The sequence below is a fragment of a genome, unplaced genomic scaffold (assembly GCF_019419815.1).
Source record: "Pyrus x bretschneideri cultivar Hongxiangsu unplaced genomic scaffold, Pyrus_bretschneideri_v1 Contig15, whole genome shotgun sequence".
NCBI classification, from domain to species: Eukaryota; Viridiplantae; Streptophyta; class Magnoliopsida; order Rosales; family Rosaceae; genus Pyrus; species Pyrus x bretschneideri.
The window spans coordinates 6,759,490-6,782,697 of record NW_025999446.1 but is presented as its reverse complement, the minus strand read 5'-3'; the positions used below and the strand labels follow the sequence as shown (position 1 = coordinate 6,782,697).

General features: G+C 36.9%; 1 protein-coding gene and 1 pseudogene across 1 annotated transcript; both read left to right on the top strand.

Moving 5' to 3' along the window:
• Nucleotides 1–7,735: 7,735 nt before the first annotated feature.
• LOC103952488 lies at nucleotides 7,736–8,239 on the top strand. The gene has a single exon (XM_009364073.1). It carries the CDS (start codon nucleotides 7,736–7,738, stop codon nucleotides 8,237–8,239), a length of 504 nt encoding a protein of 167 aa, XP_009362348.1.
• A 1,472-nt stretch (nucleotides 8,240–9,711) lies between these two features.
• LOC103952487 lies at nucleotides 9,712–15,631 on the top strand (annotated as a pseudogene).
• The last annotated feature ends 7,577 nt before the right edge of the window (nucleotides 15,632–23,208 follow it).

Genomic DNA, 23,208 nt, shown 5'->3' with positions numbered 1-23,208 from the left:
TATGCTTTATTAGTTTCCGAAACAGAGCCAGTGGTTGGATGGTAGTTTTAGCGCAGTGGATTTTTGCATGATAGCAAATGGGGTGGACTTGTTACCAAGCAAGGATTAACTGCTGAAGGTGCAGATTTCGGGTTTGGTGTTTATGCCGATCACCATAACCATCTGGGGTACTTTATTATGGAATTTCTGTGTTAGCAAAGATTGATCATGCATGGGGGCAGAAGTACAAGCTTTAAACTTTCTCGCTCATGGAGCATTTTGTCAACAAAGATAAGCAATCAAATCCAAATTACCCACGCTTGCGATCCTTTGATCTCTATAAATTGTACTTGTAGGCAGGTGGGTTGACAGAATTCGCAGACGGGAGAAATCAAGAAAACACTGACAAGGCTGTGAACGCTTACTATGCAGCTGCTTTGATGGGAAAAGCCTATAAAGTTACGCAACTTGAGGCCACCGGATCACTGCTCACTGCATTAAATATTCAGGCAGCTCAAATGTGATGGCACATGAGAGAGGGGGACAAGAATCGAATTTACATGGAAGCTTTCGCAAAAGGAAAATCGAGTAGTGGGAGTTTTATGGGCGACCAAGAGAGACACCAGACTTTGGTTTGCTACCGTGGAGGCAAAAGAAATCAAGAATTCAAATGTTGCCTGTTTTGCTAATCTCTGAGGTGTTGTTCTCTAATGCTGGGTAAGCCACCAAGCTCATAAGTTAGGCATTGCCGGTGTTCAGTAGAACAGAAGTCACTGAGGTGTCTAAATTCAAATGTTGCCTGTTTTGCTTCTCTAAGGTGATGTTCTCCAATGCTAGGTATACCAACAAGAAGTCATCGAAAGATGGAAATGATTTTTGTGTGTGTTACGGGCGATGTCCGATAAAGAAGGCACTTTGAAGAAGATTAGGAGCTTGAATAGTTTCAACGACGGAAGTGTAAGATGTGAGTGTCAAGAAGAATGAGTTCTTCTCGACAAACTAATAGCTCAATGTATGAGTTATCATGTTGAGGAAATTCCGATCCTACTTGGCTAAGATTAAGAGTCCTAATAACATGCAATTATATTCAAGTAACCTTATCAAGACTTGACAAGAGTTCAATACCTATGAGGACTATACCTAAACCCTAATCAGTTTGGAATATCCAAGGTATTAGTTAATAGGCTTGATATCAAGGGAGTATGGATATATATATATATATATATGAAGGGAAAATATGAGATTTATGTGGGATTTCTATTGACTAGCATGCATATACAATTCAAAATTTATATACGAAAACAACGGAAGCATGTCATCAATTAATATCAAAGCTCTAGTCATGAAAATCCCCTTCAAGATTCATAGGTTTATTTATGATGCATCAAAAACAATTTATTGAAGAACAAAGTTTAGGAGTAGTTTATACCTCTTGATCTAGATCTTAGACCAAGGATTGACCACCTCCAAGCTCTTTGCTCCTTGAACTCCTTGAGCCTAGCCTCCCTCCTTGCCTCCTCCACTTTGTTGAGAATGAGTGCTCCTAGGTCCTCTTCAAGTTTCCAAAATTGAAAACCTCTAAAGATCCTCACCCACTAGTGTAGTGAGAAGGATGAAGGAATTACCAAAGGGGTGATAAAATGATTAGCTAAAATCCCCTTATGGTGGCCGGCCCTTTGAGTGTTAGAGAGAGTTAAATTCTTTTCTCTTGTGTTGTTTTTAAACACTAAAACAAAACCTACATCTTCTTTCATTATAATGTTCCTTTTATTACATAAAGAAACAAGTCAACAATTGACCTTCTCTCTCCCTCTCTTTGGCCGGCCATCTTAGTGTTGTTTGGGCCTTGGGCTTTTATTATTTCAAGTCATCCAATGCTTGAATAAAAGCCCAATGGGTTTAGGCCCAATGGGCCCAATTAAACCCGAACATTTCTTTATGCCCAAAACTATCTTTTATCGCTTTTATGATTTCTTTAGACTTTCTAAATTAATCACAACACTTAATTAATCCAATTAATTATTTACATCATCCATTAGTTACTCACTACAAGAGTGTATTGGTGAACAATCTTTTAGGTTCTAATTAGCAAGGCAGTGAGGTGATTGGCACCAATCCAATTGATTATATTTAATCCATCCACTTAGTGAATTAAAACTTACTTTTAATTCACCTTCTTCTTTGATGACTACATTTAATCATCTAGAAGAACTCACAAGCCATGAGTGACATCTAAACATATATCATGGCTACCCAAGCTAATGTAGAAGTTTATTCGGAGAACCTATTCAGTTGGAATTACAATGTAATTCGATCCTTCTCTAAAACAATACTCTCAATCACATCACTAGGGTATGGATATACCATGTCAAACCCCTAATGTGATTATGCTTTCTTATATGATTCAATTGAGTCGCATAGGAACGTTTTCCTTCATTACGCTCGAGACTTCGGCCGAAGATTCCCGAATCATATCTCAGAGTATTCTTCCTCTCATAACGAGGATCAGAGATTCCTTGTTGATTATTCACATGCCTACATGTTTAGATACCTTAACCCCAACAATGCCGTGGACACTCCAATGGAATGTCGTTTGACATTATCAAAGATCAATGACCTAACCATTAGACATCTATGATGTCTTAGGTCAAAGGAATACTTACATTATTCCAACCTTCAGAGTTACTTGCTTGACATGTGAGTAGACCTCCATGCAAGTACTCTCGTTCGATTGTGTTCAATGAACTCATTCCCTTAATGAGCACCTACATACTTGTCTTAGTGTCACTACACGAATGGGATGAGACTTTCCATCCTTCCATTTGAAGCAGACATAGTATGTACCGATCTATGCATTGTCAGTATCCCTCCGACAATCCTATGACCAGGAACCTTTTAGGACATATTGGTTATGAGAAGAAGGTCTCTGTAGTCTAATCATCATTAGATTACTTCTTCCATCAATCCATTGTCCATGGATTCATCATTTAGGACATATTTCGTTCATTGAGATAGTCCTAGTTAGTATCTTTGCCTTCCGATGTATAAGAGTCATATATACATCATTACATTGTCCTGAAAGGTTTCTTCCAAAGATTGACTTTCAGGGCATATTTCCAACAATATATATATATAAGGAGGTCCCTGCACTCACAGTATTACCCTATCTCATGCTAAAACCCTATTTGATGGCAAGGACTCTCGGCTGCTTGAGTATAGAAGACTCCTTATGAAGCCCTAGCAGTCATGGCTTCTTCTTCTTCCTCCACTTTGGAAGATAAGTTTATTTCCCTTTAACTGTTTGATTGGTTCATTGTAATTATTTTGGTTTTATCTGTGATCCTAGTAACTTGTTGATTTTCAAATTACTTCTTACAGGAAGCTCCCTTAGTAATCTTTTTGTGGTGGATTCACAGTAGGTGATCAGTTTTGTTGTAGGACATATTTTCATGTGCTTAATTTTAGTATGAATTTTCGTCACTTAGTACTATAGTCTAGTGATATTTCTCATCACTTTTAATTGAGAAGTCTTCGGAACGATTCTCGCCAAATGCGAATTTGAACCACATTATTATGGTAAACCCATTGTAAGGCTTAGCCCATTCTCCCACCTTTTAGTTTGGATACTATTATTTCTTAAAAAAAATAATAATAATATGGTTTTTCGGTTAAATCAATTACAACTTATATTGTTTATTTCTTTTCGTGCTTGTTGTCGTATTTTAACATGAAAACTGCAGTGTTGTTGATCAATTAAAACAATTTCATTATTGTTTTCATCTGATTGCTGGAGATTTAAGGAAGGCATATCAAATACCATCTTAGACTAAAGGATACAATACGTAATCTAATTCGTTCATTTAAGTGAGTTGAACATAAAACCTCTTACTTACAAGTATTGTAATATAATTAGACTATAGTACTAGTGGCAAGTGACATAAAAAACAAACGCTTTGTTACATGTATCAAAGGCGTCAAACGTGCACATAAGTATGCAAGTATTTTTGTCATTTAATATTAAGGTCTAGTGGTATTTTACTTCACTCATAAGTGAGAAGTGTTAGGTTTGAAGAAATTAGGTTTCGTTCCCTTCTTTTTCTATTTCATTTATTAAAACCTTATTCCTTTTCAATTTTTTATCAAGGTTCTTCGGTCTTTTTACTTAAATATTTACATGTCAACCTATTTAAATTTTATAATTAAAAATTATTTAAGGGAATTGTTATTGGCACTTCAAAAATCTCATTCTACACTCCAAACTTTCTATATTTGGAAAGAAAATACACTTATGAGGAGTGTAGAATGAGATTTTTAGAGTGCCAATAACCTTATTTAATCATTTCTAAGTATATTCATTTACTATTAGAAACTTTACATTTGGTATTCGTATTTTTTACTAAATTTTGGATCATATATTTTTATTATTAATTTCTACCCATTTTTAAATTTGCAACCATTTTTTAAGTATGTTCCTTATTTTCTTTTTAGTTTTATTTGTACCTACATAGTTAATTCCTTTTTGTCTTTTGCTACTAGTGCAATCACCTTTCACGAGATTGAAGCTCAACCAAAATTTACCTCATAAGTCGTAACTTTAAACTTTTACTTGTACCCATACTTTTTTTAACCTCTTATCTGTGTTCATAATTTATTTATTTTTAATAAAAAAAAATATCACTTTGTTATATGTAAAATGTATCCATTTTTCACTGTAAATTATGTTCACTTCTTTTAACAACAATGTACTCATATTTATAGGCTTATTTATAGTTACGCCCACTGAAAATCGATATATATCTCACTTTGCCCCTATAACTCAAAAGTCACCATTTTACTTCCTAAAATTCAAGAGTGCTCCACTTTACCATGTTTCTATTTCTTCTGTCAAATCTACCCCCATTTGATCTAACTTTATCTTATGAAACTCGATTTTCATACGACTTTACCCTTAAAATTTAAAAGTCGTCATTTTACTCCATGGACAACCCCAAATTAGAAATTGGACAGCTTTTGATCAATAAGCTGAAGAGATACTTCTTGAACCAATCAAGTGGTAGGGCTATGATGACACAATTTATATTGTTGGTTGTGCTTGGTGAATTCCATAGTAACTAGCTGGAACCGAAGCCATTGAACCCCTAACACAATTTCCAGATTATGGATAGCCATTGAACCCGTAACATAATATCACAGCCACCTAAGGGTAAGGAATATAAATCAACATCAAAATTGTAACCTCCCATATTTAATCCCATAGCCTTGCAACCAGAACTCTTCACTTTTCCTCCATCAGCTATCATAACCTCAAAAGGTTTTGTAACATGTGCTTGGTGTCCCCATTACTTCAACAACTTAGAATCTATGAAATTATGAGTGTTACCTGAGTCTAGAAGAATAGTAACAGATTGATCTTGCACTATGCCTTGCACTTTCATGTTGAGGACTGTTTGTCTGGCTGTGGTGCCACAGAAAACACAATCACTAAGTTGCATATGGTGTAACTCAGGTTGGAACTCCTCAGATTCATCACAATTGTCATCAACATCTAACATTAACAATTGCTTAAGCCCACATATATGACCCATAGTCCAGTTATCAAGACAAAACTAGCATTCACCTCTCTATCTCTTTTTCTGGATCTCCTCTGAAGATAATTTATTGATACCCAACTTACCATGCCATGGTATTGTGTGTAATGAGGGTGTGGTCAACAAGGGTGGATGTTTAGTGGGTTCAAAAGGTTTGGGTGGCAATGTTTTCATCTCAATGAGTTCAACATCAAGCTGCAGAGCAATGGATATTGCTTCATGGATAGATAGTGACATGTTTTAACAGCTTAACATCAAATTTTAATTCTTTCTCAATCCACCTAAGAAACAGCTCGTGAGAAAAATATGACTTAAATCACTAGTACGAGTAGCCAAATGACGAAATTCAGTGATATAATCCTTGACAGTACCTATCTGGCGTAGTTTGATGAGAGATTCAGCAGTATCCTCGAATTCCAAAGGCCTAAATTCTCTGCACAGAGCCTTGGTGAAATCATCCCAATGTGAAGTTGAATGGGTACAATCCATCCATTGAAACCATTGTAAAAATCTCATTCTAAGTGAAATGAAACTGCGAGCACATACTGAGAGTGACAAGTATGATAAAATGCAAAGAACTGCTTGGCTTCAAAGATCCAAGAAAAATGGTCATCACCCTCAACGAATCGAGGAAAGTCAATTCAAGGAAACCACTTTGAACAAAAGGTTTGGCCACCAGATGCAAAGATTAGACTATGAGGTGGTTGGATTTGCTTGACAACTTGAGGATCTGGGATTCTAAAGACAACAAAAGCAGAAGGACCTTCCCCAGTACCTCCAAACTGCAATTCACAGTGAAGTTGCTCAAAGTAGAGTAGAAGTTTATGATTGAAGGTATTGGAAACCGCATAATTGATTTTGGAGTCGAGGTTTGCCATGGAAGATTCAAGGGAAGCTACGCGAGCGTCCATTACTGAGAGTTTAGAGTTAGTGGTATGACGAGGCATACAAAGAAAAGGAAACCATGACCGAGGATATGGGTGATACTAATGATAGCTTCCAAATCCAAAGAGCTTGTTCGACCTTAACCAAAGCTGCAAGATACAGAAATAGCAATGGAAGTAGGAAGAAGAACAACAACTCTATTTTTTTGTAAAATTGTATTTAATGTTATAAATAGGCAAAAGTGAGAGAGAGGGAGGGAGAGGGGGAGAGAGAGAGAGAGAGATAGAGATATATATATATATATATATATATATATATATGTATATATATATATATATATATATATAACCTTTGCTAGAGATAGAAGTGGAACGGGTGCAAAGGATATAGGTAAAGAGAAGGGAAGGATATAGGTATTATTGTTTTTCACTCTTGATCTGGTGTGTTGTTTGATCATACACTGCATGCTCTTTATATATTCAAACTCCGATTCGCATTGTTCATCATAAAGAAATCTCTGATCAACAATAGAACAAGATCCATTTTGCATCATATCTAAGGGATTCCTTGGTAGAGCCTTTTACGTGCATAAGTCTACAAGCCAATTTAAGGCATGCTGAAAACCATGTCATACAAGTTGAAAATCATGTTATCCAACAATAGCAAATATGACACCACCACCATTTAGTCATCCTTACTTTTTAACTTTTGACTAAACCATGTGGGCATTCAAACCCTGAGCTTTTACAACATTTAATTCATTTCATACCATTGGAATAGAAAGTGGAGCTTTATATATTAGCTCATTACCTAAATGCGAGCTGCCACATAGGCACAAACAGCCAAATGACTGAAGAAAATCCATAAAGAAATGTAAATTGCACTAATACTCCAAACAATTACAAATTGATCCTAAATTAGTTACTTCACAAGAACATAATAAAAGAATGATGACTTATTGACTAGCAATATTGACTGACTCACTCACGATGTTCCTTCAACAAAAGAAGAAGGGGTAAGTCAGAAACGAAAGAACCCAAAAACAAGAATTTTTACATTCAATCTCTTTCAATTCACACACCTTTAAATTTATAAATAGGATGGATAATGGGCTATAATTCACACACCTTTAAATTCAATCTCTTTCAATTCAAGTTTACATTGAATTCCAACTTTGGATCCTCTTCAAATTCCAACTAAGGGTCCTCATCCAATTCCAAATTGGAAGAAAAATGGGCATAGATGAGACAAGAAGATGAGGAGTCTGATGAAGAAGATGAAGCATGGCGCAACACACAATATGTGGCAGCCATGGCTACAACCATGGTGTGTCAGCCAATGAGGAACAACCTCAATGCAGTGGCTCTGATGTTGGTTGCTCTAACAAACCATGTAACAGAGTGATGACGCATGCCAATCTGATGAACAATTACTTCAACCCCAACTTGGTATACACAAAAGATGATTTCAGACGTCGCTTTCAAATGAGGTCTCATGTCTTCGAGCACTTACTTCATGATGTCCAGCAAGTTAATCTATACTTCCAACAGAAGCTAGACAGAGCAGGCTACCCTAGTTTCTCACCTCATCAGAAGGTTACTGCTGCACTACAAATGATGGCCTATGGCTCCCCAGTTGATTCAATGGATGAAACCCATGCTATGTCTGAGTCTACATGCCTTTATACTCTTACTGAATTTTGTAACACAAGTATTCAGCTTTACAAAGAGGAGTACCTCCGCAAGCCAAATCAAGAAGATCTGGATCGGCTCCTTCGCAAAGCTTAAGACCATGGGTTTCTGGGCATGATAGGGTCATTAGACTGCTTGCATTGGAGTTGGAAGAATTGTCCCATCGGATAGCAAAGAGGCTTTAGTGAAAGGTCGAGAAAGTCAACTATTGTGTTAAATGCAGTTGCCTCGTTTGACAAATGGATCTCGCATGCTTTCTTTGGAGTCCCTGGATTCCAAAATGACATTACAAATCTTGGGTGTTCACCCCTCTTCAATAACCTGACAGAAGGTAAATCACCTTAACTTGACTACCACATCAACGGCTGTCACATCCTGGCCCGGGGCGGATCACTTCCCGGGCCCGCTCCACCACCATAACACGATATTGTCCACTTTGGGCTTACCATTCCCTCACGGTTTTGTTTTTGGGAACTCACGAGCAACTTCCCAGTGGGTCACCCATCATGGGATTGTTCTGGCCCCCTTCTCGCTTAACTTCGGAGTTCCCATGGAACCTGAAGCCAGTGAGCTCCCAAAAGGCCTCGTGTTAGGTAAGGATGGGAATATACATTTAAGGATCACTCCCCTGGGCGATGTGGGATGTCACAATCCACCCCCCTTAGGGGCCCGACGTCCTCGTCGGCACACACGCAGCCAGGGTTAGGCTCTGATACCAAATTGTCACATCCCGCATCACCCAGGGGAGTGATCCTTAAATGTATATTCCCATCCCTACCTAACACGAGGCTTTTTGGGAGCTCACTGGCTTCGGGTTCCGTAGGAACTCTAAAGTTAAGCGAGTAGCGCGCGAGAGCATTCCCAAGATGGGTGACCCATCGGGAAGTTCTCGTGTGAGTTCCCAAAAACAAAATCGTGAGGGCGTGGTCGGGGCCCAAAGCGGACAATATCATACTATGGTGGTGGAGTGGGCCCGGGAAGTGGTGCCGCCCGGGTCGGGAAGTTGCTCGTGAGTTCCCAAAAACAAAACCGTGAGGGAATGGTAAGCCCAAAGCGGACAATATCATGCTATGGTGGTGGAGCGGGCCCGGGAAGTGATCCGTCCCGGGCCAGGATGTGACATTTGGTATCAGAGCCTAACCCTGGTTGCGTGTGTGCCGACGAGGACGTCGGGCCCCTAAGGGGGGTGGATTGTGACATCCCACATCGCCCAGGGGAGTGATCCTTAAATGTATATTCCCATCCCTACCTAACACGAGGCCTTTTGGGAGCTCACTGGCTTCAGGTTCCATGGGAACTCCGAAGTTAAGCAAGAAGGGGGCCAGAGCAATCCCATGATGGGTGACCCACTGGGAAGTTGCTCGTGAGTTCCCAAAAACAAAACCGTGAAGGAATGGTAAGCCCAAAGCGGACAATATCGTGCTATGGTGGTGGAGCGGGCCCGGGAAGTGATCCGCCCCGGGCCAGGATGTGACAACAGCCATCAGTACAAATAGGGTATTACTTGGCAATTGGCATATGCCCAAAGTGGGCGACACTTGTCCAAGTAATTCCAAACCCTAAAAATGATGCCGAAAAGTGTTTTATCTTACACCAAGAGGCATACTGGAAAGATGTTGAGTGAGCTTTCAGTATTCTACAAGCACGGTGGAAGATCATCAAGGAACCGACAAAAGGGTGGAGTCGAGAAAATTTAGACTCCATCATGATGTCTTACATCATATTACACAGCATGATTGTGGAGGATTAGCAAGATGGGTATATTGATGGAGAGTCTAATGACGACCAAGAGGATCCAAATAGGTCAAGAAGGGCTCGTGCAGAAATATATGATGGGCTTAATTTGCCTTTCAATCCAAGAACTAGCAATATCTCTATAAATGAGTACATGAGGCGCTATAGGATGATACGTTCCCATGCCACAAACAAGTATCTACAGTAGGATCTTGTTGCACATCTTTGAGCCAAAAGAAGCATGGAGTAGGCGTTTAAGTTTTATGTTGTTAAATGTTTTTAAAAATGTTGTTAAAGTTTCATGTTGTTAAATATTTTTTCTTTTTTTTATGTTGTATAATTTTTATGTTGTTTAATGTTATTTAATGTTCTTTTATATTGTTTAATGTTGTTTCATGTTACTTAATTTAATTTAATGTTGTTTAATGGCTTAGGAAGTTATAGGAAACAAAAATAGAATTTAAAAAAAATTGTAAAAAATAAAAATAAAATAAAAAATAACGGCTAGTTGACGTTGGCTAGCTAGCCATTGCAATTTGAATTCTGGACCGGCCAGGGACCAGTCCTTTGGCCCTTTGGCCCTTTTTTGTCTAGTGGGGCCCACGAGCACGTTGGCCTAGCCCTTAGTTGGAGACAGTTTTCGGGCTATTTTCAACCCTCTGGACCCTTCAGTTGGAGATGACCTTACATTCTTTATTTTGTTTTGGGCCTTGGACTTCTTGTTGATGAATCAGTTTTTTCTAATTTCTTTTTATGAATATCTACTTTCTTTCTTTTTTAAATGACAATAAAAGTTAAAACTTTTTTATGTTATTATTAAGAGAGTGGGAGGGTTCGAAACTATAACTATAATTTAGGGGAGGGAGGAGTTTCGAACTTGAGATGCATGGATGGAAACCAACACTATACCCACTAGGATATTAGACCACATGCGATGAATATAACTTTAATTTTTATTTTGTCTCCTATTATGTTGGATGAATAGCTATTGTGTCTAGTTCAATACCTAATTATGGTTAGCCTAATGTATGATCTAGCTCAAATCTTCTTTGGTGTTTGTGGAGATTGTTGGATAAATTTAAAATGTAAAGTGATTTTCACACACCACTTTTTCTTCACGCGCTCCTATTTGTTTTAACCTTTTATTGAATAAATTAAAAGAAAATAAGGTAGGAAAAAAAGAGAAAGCTAAGAGTAAAATTCAATACCCTAACTAAAATGTCAACATGCATACCTACGCACCAAGTTTTCTACACCCATAAGAAAGGGGCAAAATAACTGTTGTTCAAGCATCTTCAGTGGTTTAGGCAAATAAAGAAGGGAATATTGTACTATACTGCCTTTTGTGGTATGTTACCTACTCATTTGTCTCATGAAAAAATTGAATAGACTAGGAAAACCAGGTAGGCAGTATTGTATTGTATTATTTTATTTCACCATTTTGCTTTATTAACACTAAAAAATGGGAGGTCAACTAAGATAAGTATGGACTTATATTATATTATGCCTTCTTTTTTTAAAAAAAAAATGTCAATAACTTAGTATTACGGTTTAGTAGTATTTCTCTTCACTTGAACATAAGAGGTCTTAAGTTTGGTTCTTGCAAAATGCGAATTTAAACCACATTATTTTGGTTAGTCCATTGTGAGGCTAGCCCACTCCCCCCACCCCCTTAATGTATTTTAGATGATCACATAACAAGTGAAACCCAAAAAAAGGCATATAAATGTGTAGTTCTTTTCATTTGGCCATCCCACATTGTTATGTTTCATCGTTAAAGGCATGCAACATGTTTTTCACATAAACTGGCCTACATGTCATGTCCTAGCAATTAGGAGATGTCGACAAAAAGCATGAAAGAATTTGATCAGAATAAACTGAACCAATAAAACACGACAAACTAGCATACCCTGCATCACTGCCTATATAGATGTCCGTCGTTTGATATCAAATTCACATGCTTAATTCTCGTAGCTTCAGCTTGTTGCATGTAACCACATTGCTCCTCGCACTGGAGCCTACAAGCCAAGCATATGGAATTATGATTTTATTCAGTCCTTGAAGATTGATGATAATACCCTACAGGTGATTGATCAGAAATCTCGTGACGTTAAATTTTATTTTACGTTGAGGCATTTGGCTCATACATATTGAATTGTACATCCATGATTAAAATTGAACATAGTATCAAAGTAATTAGTCGTAGACCGCTAGACGGATTCTGAAAATGCCGTATATATGATACAAATTTTATCAAGACGTATTACTTACACTTGATTACTTTTGTAGGATAAAGTATACAAGGATGAGTTGAAGTTCGTTGAGGAGAAAGTTAAGCATATGATTGATTACGAAGATGATGATATCAACACACTGACTACGCTTGAGTTCATTGATGACATCCAAAGGTTAGGTTTGGGATATCACTTTGAAGAGGGCATAACAAGAGCTCTTGATAAATTATTGAACAACATTCATGGCCAGGGAACAAACCAGAGTCTCCACCTCACTGCTCTTAGCTTCAGGCTCCTTAGACAACATGGGTATTGTAACAAGCGATAAATAATTTATACTAAATTCGTATAAAATATTTGGTAGGATTTTAATCATGAAAGTACTTAATTTGTGTACTAACACCTACCTTAAATCTAAACAAGATACACCTACAAATAACTTTTTATCGTTGCCACTCAATACTAGGATATAGTGATGTTCATTTTCAATTGTCGATGTGAAAAAGGAGAGTTTGCAACTAATTTATTCTCTTTAACAGTTTTTTTGCTCCAATGCTTCTGGGTTAAATTTTTAGCCCACGATTATTAAATAATGAATTTAGGATAATTTTTTCTTAAAGTAACTTTTAAAAAAATATATATATATGTAGACTATCTTAATATAATTTTATGAACATATTAACCAAAAAATATTTAGATTCCAATAAATATTTAAAAATCACTAAACCGACAACATGAAACTTGTGGAACACTATGAAAGAATATGAAACACATGAAAGATTCTTTTTTTTTTTTTAATTACTTTAATATATGGTGCACCCACTAACCCAGGGAAGAATCTTGGCCTCAATTTGAATTTTTGGTTGAAACTCATATTTGCCCCAAGGATTGGAACAAGTTGGGGTAGATTTAGAATCTAAAATTTGAGTTTTACTTTAAGAGTTTGAGTAGGTCTTAGTGTAATATATTGATGTATAGAAAAATACATTGTATCGTTTACAGTTGATACCACACAGTTTCATTCGGTATAATTCTGTATAATTACATTAAAACTATATTTAGTAGGATTCTAGCTAGTATTGATACATATGCGAGACATAAGGTGCAAGGCTTCTAGAAAATAGAAATAGTTTTGGATATGTGCGCTTCTCTAACATCAGTATTGGTTATTAGCACTGTACCATGTATGAGCTCACTTATAATATGTTTATATTCGCTAATTTTAAGTTAAAAATAGTAGTAGATTTTATTTATTTATTTTTTTAAATCGATATTATCTACACTAAGGGGAAGGGGGTGGGTTTAGCCTCACAATGGGCTCGCAATAATGTAGTTCAAATTCACCTTTGGCGAGAATTGAACCTAAGACCTCTCACTTACCAGTGAAGAGAAATATCACTAAACCGTAGTACTAAATGGCACAAATAGTAGTAGACTTAATGCTTGAAAATGCATTTGAAGAGAACACTAACAATGAACTGCTCAAGCACTCGAAATGTGATTCTGAAACACGTCAAAATTACAAATGCCCTACAAATTAAGGCATTAAACATCGAATTTTCAAATTTACTTCTGGTCATTTAAAAATTATGACATCAAAGTTTCTTAATCTAAATTGCTAGATGTATTCGGTAGATTCACGGGCGGTAATGGAAGTTTCAAGGCATGGATTTGTAAGGATATAAAAGGACTGTTGAGTATGTATGAAGCTTCATATTTTGCTTTCGAAGGAAAGAACCTTTTGGATGAAAGCCTTGCATTCTCAACCATTTATCTCAAGAACCACAGTGGAGCTAATGTTACCAAAGGAATAGCAGAACAAGTGAGTGATGCACTGGAACTTCCACTGCACCACAGAATGCAAAGATTAGAAGCTAGACGGTATATTGAGGCATACAGTAAAAAGCCAGATGCAAATCAAGTGCTACTTGAAATTGCCAACCGAGATTTTAACAGGGTGCAATGCAATTCACACTCCAAAGGGATCTTCAAGAAGTATCAAGGTAATAAGTTTGTTCCTCTTATATATGCAATATTTGGGAAGAGAGAATCAAACAAAGAACTAGGAGTGTAAGTATTAATCCTAAGTCAATCAGTGTTTGCTTCATTAATTCATTTAGGTGGTGGTGGGTGGATATGGAGTTAGCAAAAAAGTTGAGGTTCACCAGAGACAGAGTGATGGAGTGCTTTTTTTAGTCGGTTGGAATCATCTTTGAACCTCAACACAGTCATATCAGGAAAGGGTTGACAAAAGTGGCTGCTCTCGTAACACCATTGATGATGTCTATGATGTTTATGGTACTTTGGATGAACTAGAGCTTTTTACTTCTGCTGTTGAAAGGTTAGAAATTTTCTTTTGTGTTTATATCTTCGCGTTTCATTAACAACTTTCTTAATTAATTCTTAATTACGTACTTTTCGTACTCAGATGGGATATCAAACCTATACAAATTCTCCCAGGTTACATGAAGCTTTGTTTTCTAGCTCTTTACAACACAGTGAATGAGATGGTTTATGACACTTTAAAGGAGCAAGGAGAACACGTCCTCCCTTATGCCATAAAAGTTGTACGTACACTACATTTGTATTATCATATATCAACAATGCTACTTAGACATACAAAATCAACCACATTAACGCACAATATAGCCTTTGTACTGGACAATGTGTGCAATGTAATCAATCTTCTATTACATTAATGATATCATATTATTCTCCAATTGAATTATAACTTCAATTTCTAATATCAATTAACTGCAATCTTTTGAATTATATAAATCTCAGTGGGTTGATTTATGCAAAGCATTTTTAGAGGAGACAACATGGTGTTATGACAAGCACACACCCACATTTGAAAAATATATTGACAATGCATGGATATCACAGAATCACCACGGTCTCTTGCATTGGCCATCTCTTATTTTCCGGCTTTCCAATGATTTGAGTACTTCGGCGGTATGTACTTATTTCAAAGTCGGTTTAAAAACTATTTTAGTTTTTCATTTTCAAACTGAAGATTAAAAAATTGTTTGGGAACTCTTTAATGCGTTTAGGTTTTTAAATAAAAAATAAAATCTCAAAATCAAAATCAAACCAATATTTAAGGAAAATGATAAAAATAATGTGAAGGACAGCTCCCATTTTGAAAATTCACAAAAGTTACCAACAAGTTTTCAATTTTCAAAAACCAAAATAATTATCAAACAACCATTTAATTTATTTTTAATTTGTACTTTAATCATGCACGCATTAATTTATCTTGACTTGAATATTTTAAGTATTAATTTGTTGTCCCACTGAGGAATCTGCTCGTCAATATGTAAGTAATTTGGTTGAAAATAGTTGGAAGCAGTTGAACAAAGATGCAGCTTCTGCTTCTCCATTTACCAAGGAATTTGTAAAAGCAGCAATAAACCTTGCTCGGATTTCCCAATACATATACCAATATGGTGATGGGCATGGAGCTCCAGACACAAGAGCAAAGAATGGAATCCTACCAGTGATTATTGATCCTATTTAAAGACCATAACACAGACACATATTTATGTTGGATTGTTATTAGCCACTAACATAGTGGCATTTCTAAAATGTTTGTATTCAATGTAAAAGTCATGTAATATTTAATATTTAATCTCTCAAAGCTCCAAATGTTTTAACACCTTAAAAGCCATTTGACTGGTTTTACTAATATATACAAAAAGTGTGATTGGATGGTACTACATATCAATACAAATTGACAAAAATTAAAAAAATCATTACCTAGTGATCTAGATTAATATCCATTGCCTAAGTTATACGTGTCCTCATATATAAGGAGATGTATAATTTGGATATTGAATATTTATATATACATATACGCAACATTCCTACAACGAATGAAACTAAAATACGTGTACAAAATAAAGAATTTGTATTAATGAGTGTTTAGGGGTACAATCTCTGTTACAACTTTGAATCCTCTGATTCGATCTCTGGGTTTGTAGGATGTATGTGTATGGTTGTTGATCCAAGGGTCGCAATGAATTTATCTCAGATGAATGGATGCCTCAAGGTTTGGCTTGTGGCAAATAGAACAATCGGTTGGAAATGTGCCCTAAAGCCAATCATATGATGATACTTTACAAACATTTCACATGTTAAACTAATCTAGTTTAATATAAAGGGCAAAGATTATTGTTTAAAGTCGTTCATATAAATGTTATATGCTTAAACGATAAGTCTGTAATTGGGAGAATGTGATCTAAAGAAGTTAGATTCATGATACCATTCCTAATCATTGCCAATTGGGCATTGACAGTCCGTTAAGATCAGTACGTGCTATGTCTTCTCTTAGAGAGAGTGACTGGTCTCGAGTCATTCGTGTGACTGACACCAAGACAAGCATGTAGGTGCTCAATAGAGAATGAGTCCACTGAACGCGATCAACAAGGAGTTCTCATACTCATGTCACATGAAAACTCATAGTTGGGATAATGCAAAGTAGTCTTTTGACCTAAGGGATCATAGTTGTCTTATGGTTAGGTCTTTGATCTTTGACTATGTCAAAGTCACTCATAAAGGTGTCCACGGCATAGTTGGGGTTAAGCCGCTTAGCCATGGAGGCAAGTGAATGCACAACAAGGTATATCTAACCTTCATACCGTTTGAGGGAGAATACTCTAATGATATGATTAAGAATCTCTGGCCAGAGTATGAATGAGATTTAGGAAGTCGTTCCAAATCACATTCAAGGTAATCATATAAGTAAGATAATCGTATTGGATAGTAAACATGAACAAACTATCAAATCAAACAATGTGGTCAAGAGTATTGTATTAGGGAAAGACCATATTGCATTGTAATCCCAAACAGAATAGGTTCACCACTTTTCATTAGATTGGGTCGCCATGACATACTGCTAAGTGTCACTCATGGTTTGTGGAAGCCCTAAAGGTGTATAATCACTAAAGGGAGAATTGAAAAGTAAGTTTCAATTCACAATCAATTTAAAGAGTTCTAATCGCCCACTGCCTCGCTAAAGGGAACCTAATGGATAGTACACTGAGTAAGGTAGAGATTAAAGAAACAACGAAGATGAGTAAGGATAATTAAATGGTTTAATTATTTATGGCTATGATTAATTAATATGTTAATTAATCAAACGAATAAGTTTGTTTTAGACCTTGGGTTAGTTTTGGGCCTCAAGGCCCAATGGGCTTCAAATGTCAAGTCCAATAACTCAAGTTGTATGACAACTTGAAAACACAAAGGGCATGAAAGCCCAATGAACCCATAAGGTCGACCATACAAAGTGTGAGGGAGAATTGGTTTTAATTTCAATTATGCCACTCAATGTAAGAGGCTATAGAAAGGAACTTATAACTCATTCCCTCATAGGGGTTTTCTAGAGAGAAAAGAGAAAAACACAAAAACTTTCTCTTCTCGTAGGAGGCCGGGCCACCCTAGGAAAAATGGACTAGCATCCATTTCTTCCTAGGTCACTCATCTCTTCCTCAATGCTCTCCTTGGTGTGGAAACGTAGAGGTTCCCTTTCTTGGGAACTTGGAGAATCCATTCCTTTATCCATATCCAAGAAGTCATGGAGCCAAGAAGCAAAGTTCCTCCATCTACATCCATGGAGACAAGGATTAAGGAGACTAAGGAAAGAAGGCCCTCACATGGGTGCATATCCTTTGCTAAGCAAAGAGGTGCTTCAAAGGTATAAAAGTTTCTCAACTCTTTTCTATAAGATTTTAGTTGAGTCTTGGTTCACCACAACTACTAGGCCTTGAATTTCACGGGTGAAGTTTTTTTTTTTTTTTTTTTTAGTGCATACAAGCATGATTCCGCCTTTAATTGTTAATTGCATGCATAGATGTTGCTTAAATTAACTTGTTTTCACAAATTTTTCCTTCACAATCGGCGTGTGCAGTGGTGCTTGATGATTCTTCACAAGTATGATGAAGAATACAAAGAGTTTTCTGAGCCTTCTGATTGTTTGAGAACGTTTGAGGCTTGAGAGTTTTCAGAGTCTTTGAGATTGTTTAGGGCTTGAAAGTTTGAGTATCTAGATGTGTGTTTGCCGCTGCTACAAATTGCTTTGTTTTGCTAATGCACTGCCGCTGCTCACTTCGCACTGCCACTAATGCGCGTTGTCGCTGCTGTCCGTTGTGCAGCTGCTTTGTTGTTACTGCGTTCTGCTTCCTTGCAGCTAGTAGCCTTGAAGCATACTGCTTGCAACCTTGCTGCCTTGATGGCTTTATGGAAGTGGCATAGACTGCTTCTTTTCTTCTTGGAATGATGCATCGACAAATTTTGTTGAAGTGAATTCATAAGGACATCAACGACAAAGAAGAAGGAGTTCACTTTGAATTTATATGGAATTGTAACATCCCACATCGCCCAACGTAGTGGATCCTGTAAGCCTTATATGTATATTCCCATCTCTACCTAGCACGGGGCCTTTTGGGAGCTCACTGGCTTCGGGTTCTGTAGGAACTATAAAGTTAAGCGAGTTCACGCGAGAGTTCCCATGATGGGTGACCCACTAGGAAGTTCTCGTATGAGTTCCCAGAAACAAAACCATGAGCGCGTGGTCGGGGCCCAAAGCGGACATTATCGTGCTACGGTAGAGTCGAGCCCAGGATGTGGTAAAGGCCCGGGCCGGGATGTGACAGGAATGGTGTCTTGATTGTACTTCTTCCTTTTATTTTCCCTTTCTTTTGTACTAAGATTGACATTTTCTAGCCGAACCTTGTGAGAATAAAAGTATCAATTATGAATGAATCCTTGCTTTTATTTTGATGTGACTAAACTCGAAATTGAAAGTTCGAGCTGCCTATGTACCCTCGATTTGAACGGATCCCAATCATCACATAGTTAAAAGGTTTTTTTTTAGTTCTAATTTTTTCTTGAGCCACTCTTTCGGATTTTCAATTCAACAGATATTTTTATTTCATTTTTTTGTGTCATACACAGTTTTAAGCGTAGCATCATTTCAAGTGTGGTGGTGCTAACTTCAAGTCATTGATAGTTGCTTGCCCCCCGTCATCGAGTTGTGGTGGAATTTCTCTAACGTTTTATTTGGAGACTTCTTCCTCATCGACCTCTTTAACTGCAACATGGTAGACGTCCAGTACCACCTTTCATCATCTTTTCCGGCTCGTTGGTTTAAGGATTGACTAATGTGTATGAGTGTACGTTGTTTCACCTTGAGTTAACCATTCAAACTGACATTTAATGTCGAATGACATTTCATACGTGAAGGCATTGGACTTCGAATCTCATCATCCTTGGCTAGGTCAGTGTGTCTTCTTCTTTTTTTAACCTTCATGGTAGGGCCTGATATTAGGGGGTTTGCTCCTAGACATAAAGGTATATGATGATCCTGGGTTCTGGAAGGGTGGTTTAGAAGGTCGGACAACAATTTCTTCATAATCTCCAAGCAAAGTATGCAATTCTTGCAATTGATGAGAACTGAGATTGCAAGCCTCAACTCTTTGACTCTCCATGGGCTATAAGAACAAACCCAAATTTGAATTGGATAGGTCTTTGTCAGTAAGATGAAGAGATACTTCCTGAACCAATAAAGTGCAAGCCTATTAAGACACAACTTATATTGTTGGTTGTACTTGGAGAATTCCATAGTGATTAAATGGAAATCCTAGAGTACTGGACTGACTATGGATAGGCACTGAACCCCTAACAATATCACAACCACCTAAGGGTAAGGAATATAAATCAACAACACAATTGTAACATCCCACATTTAATCCCATAACCTTGCAGTAACCAGAGCTCTACTTTCTCTTCATCAGCTATCATAACCTCAAAAGGTTTTGTAGCATGTGTTTGGTGTCCCCATTGCTTCAACAACTTAGAGTCAATGAAATTATGAGTGCTACCTGAATCCAGAATAATAGTAACAATTTGACCTTGCACTATGCCTTACACTTTCATAGTGTGGATTGTTTGTCTAGTTGTGGTGCCATAAAAAGCACACTCACTAAGTTGCACATGATGTAACTCAAGTTGGAACTCCTCAGACTCATAACAATTTTCATTAATTTCTAGCATTAACAATTGATTAAGCCCACACTTATGACCCCTAGTCCACTTATTAAGACAAAACCAGTATCTACCTCTCTCCCTCTTTTTTTGGATCTTCTCAGGAGATAATTTCTTGATACCTAAGTTACCCTGCCTTGGTATTGGGTGTAATGGGGGTGTGGTCAACAAGGGTGGATGTTTAATGGGTTAGAAAGGTTTAGGTGGCAATGTTTTCATCAAAGTGAGTTTAGAATTGAGCTACACAACAATGTATATACCCTCATAGACAGTGATAGGTTTTAACAGCTTAGCATCAAATTTTAATTCCTTTTCTCAAACCACCTAAGAAACAGCTCTTGAGTAAAATAAGACCTAAATCACTAGTACAATTAACCAAGTGGGGAAATTCAGTGATATAATCCTTGAGACTACCTGTCTAGTATAGTTTGATGAGAGATTCAGCACTATTCTCAAATTTCCAAGCCCAAATTCTTTGCACAAAGCCTTGGTGAAATTCTCCCTAGGTAGAGTTGAATGGATACAATCCATCCATTGGAACCACTGTAAAGACTCTTCATCTAAGCAAAATGAAGTAGTGAGTACATGCTAAGAACTGCTCAACTTTAAAGATCCAAGCTAAGGGGTCATCATCTTCAACGAATTAGGGAAGTCAGTTTGAGGAGACCACTGTGGGCAAGGCGTGTGGCCAACAGATACAAAGATTGAGCTATAAGGTGGCTGGATTTGCTTAACAACCTGAGGTTTTGGGTTTGCAAAAACAGTAAAAGTAGGACCTTCCCCATGACCTCCAAACTACAATTCATGACAAAGTTGCTCAAAGTAAAGTGGAAGTTTATGATCGAAGGCGTTGGAAACTGCTGAATTGATTTTGGAGTCAAGGTTCACCATGGCAGATTAAGGGAAGCTACGCAAGTGTCTATAACAGAGAGTTTAGAGTTGGTGGTGGTATGATAAGGCATATAAGGGAAGGGAAACCAGGACCGAGGAAATGGGTGATACCTATGATAAGATCCAAATCCAGGAGCCTATTCGACCTTAATCAAAGCTGTGAGATACATAAATGGATGTGGTAGCAGGAAGAACAGTTTTTTGTTTATGTAAAATTATATTTAATTCATTTCATACCATAAATGTGACGAGCTCCTGCAAGATCTTAATCTAGGTTGCTGTGGTGGGATCCATGACCCAAATTGCAGCGTAGATGATTGCGGCCTTGAAGGTTTGATGCAGGAACCTGACATTGTGAAAATAAGATTCAATTTTCATGGGATGCTTAAGGTAATGGTGGGGATAGATGGATAATTATCTTTAGTATTAATTTTATTGATTCTATGTTTGGTGATGATGAGTTCTTTATCTTGCCATGTGATAATAATCTTGTTTATGATTATAAAAGTATTAATTTTGATTTCTTTGATGTTATGAATGATCTTGCTTTATACCTGGTTGTTGATATGTCAAATGTGAAAAGTGAGAAGGCTGAAACTAGGGAGAACACTAGAAATGTGGTTTCTGCTTTTCTTAATGTAGAGGTTGGCTCTGTGAGTGTAAGGCCCAAAATAGGAATGATGAATCCAAAGAAAAGAGTTTGTGAGGAGGATGTTGTTAAAGTTGGGCCTAGTGATGGTGCCCCTTATGCCACTGTTAGGATGCTGAGTCCAAGAAAGAGAATCCAAGAGCAAATTGCAATTAAGGAAGAGTTTAGTTATCCTGAAGAATTAGATTGATGAAGTGTCTTGCATGGAACTGTAGAGGTATTAGGAGAAAGTTATTTCCTAGTAATTTTAATTTTGTATGTAGTTTAGCTAAATTGGACCATTTTTGCTTGATGGAGATTAAGGTGGTTGTTCATAAGGTCCCTAGGAACTTTTAATCCAAGTATTTTGACAATATTTTTTACTGTGATCCAATTGGCTGATCTGGGGGCCTATGCTTATGTTGGAATAGTACTAAAGTTTTTGTTAGTATAATTTCTTCCTCTCTGAGATATATCCACTATTCTATGAAGGACTTAGTTACTAATTTAGAGCAATTAGTTACTTTCATATATGCCTTTCCCCAAAAACATATGCAGTGTGACCTGTGGGAGGAGGTCCTCAAGTTAGATCCAATTCATAGTCCTTGGTGCTTAGTTGGAGATTTTAACAATATTGTTGATCTTTCAGAGAAGGTTGGAGGTAATTAAACCCATACCATGGACATGAACAATTTTATCAATTTTCTTAATCGTGGCAACCTTTTTTCTTTAAATGTGTCTGTAGTTCCTTTTACTTCGCCTAATTGTCATACTATCATTCGGTTGTTTTTGAGAGATTGGATAGGGTGGTGGCTAACCCTTTATGGTTAAATATGTTCCCTAATATCATTTGCATAACTATCCTATTTTTTGTTCTGATCATAGTCCTATTTTATTATCTCTAAATTCTAAAGAGGAGAAGAATAACTACTTCTCGTTTAAATGCGATGCTATCCTCAGTTTAAAACATTTGTGCAAAATTCTTGGCATTGTGACCCTACTATTAATCCTAAAGATAAATTCATAGTGTGCGCTGGTAAGTTTAAATTTCTAGTTTGTAAATGGAACAAGGACACTTTTGGCAATTTAAAGGAGAAAAATAAAGAATTGTTAAATGAAATTGAGGAGCTTCAAAAGCAAATTATGAGTAACAACTCTACTGATTTGATGACGGAAATATCTCTTCAAGATGAATTGAATCACGTGTTACTTTGTGAATAAATTATGTGGGCCCAGAGAGCTAAAACTAATTGGTTGCAACTTGGGGATAAGAATACTAAATTCTTTCAAACTAAGGCTACTATTCGTAAGAAAATGAATGAAATTACAAAAGTCAAATATGAGAATGGTTTTTGGTGGTCTATTGGTCAGGGCCTTGAATAGGTTTTTGTGCACAATTTTAAAAGCATTTTTCCTATGACAGTCTTCCCTTGAGGACTGACCTAAGTAATTTAGCGAATATTATTCAACCTTGTATTTCTAATCATCATAATGAAAGTTTGTTGTCTCTTGTTACAGATGAGGAAATTTGG

Bases quoted from the DNA above. Each gene is read 5' to 3' on its own strand.
- LOC103952488 (XM_009364073.1), top strand. From the start codon at position 7,736: ATGGCGCAACACACAATATGTGGCAGCCATGGCTACAACCATGGTGTG.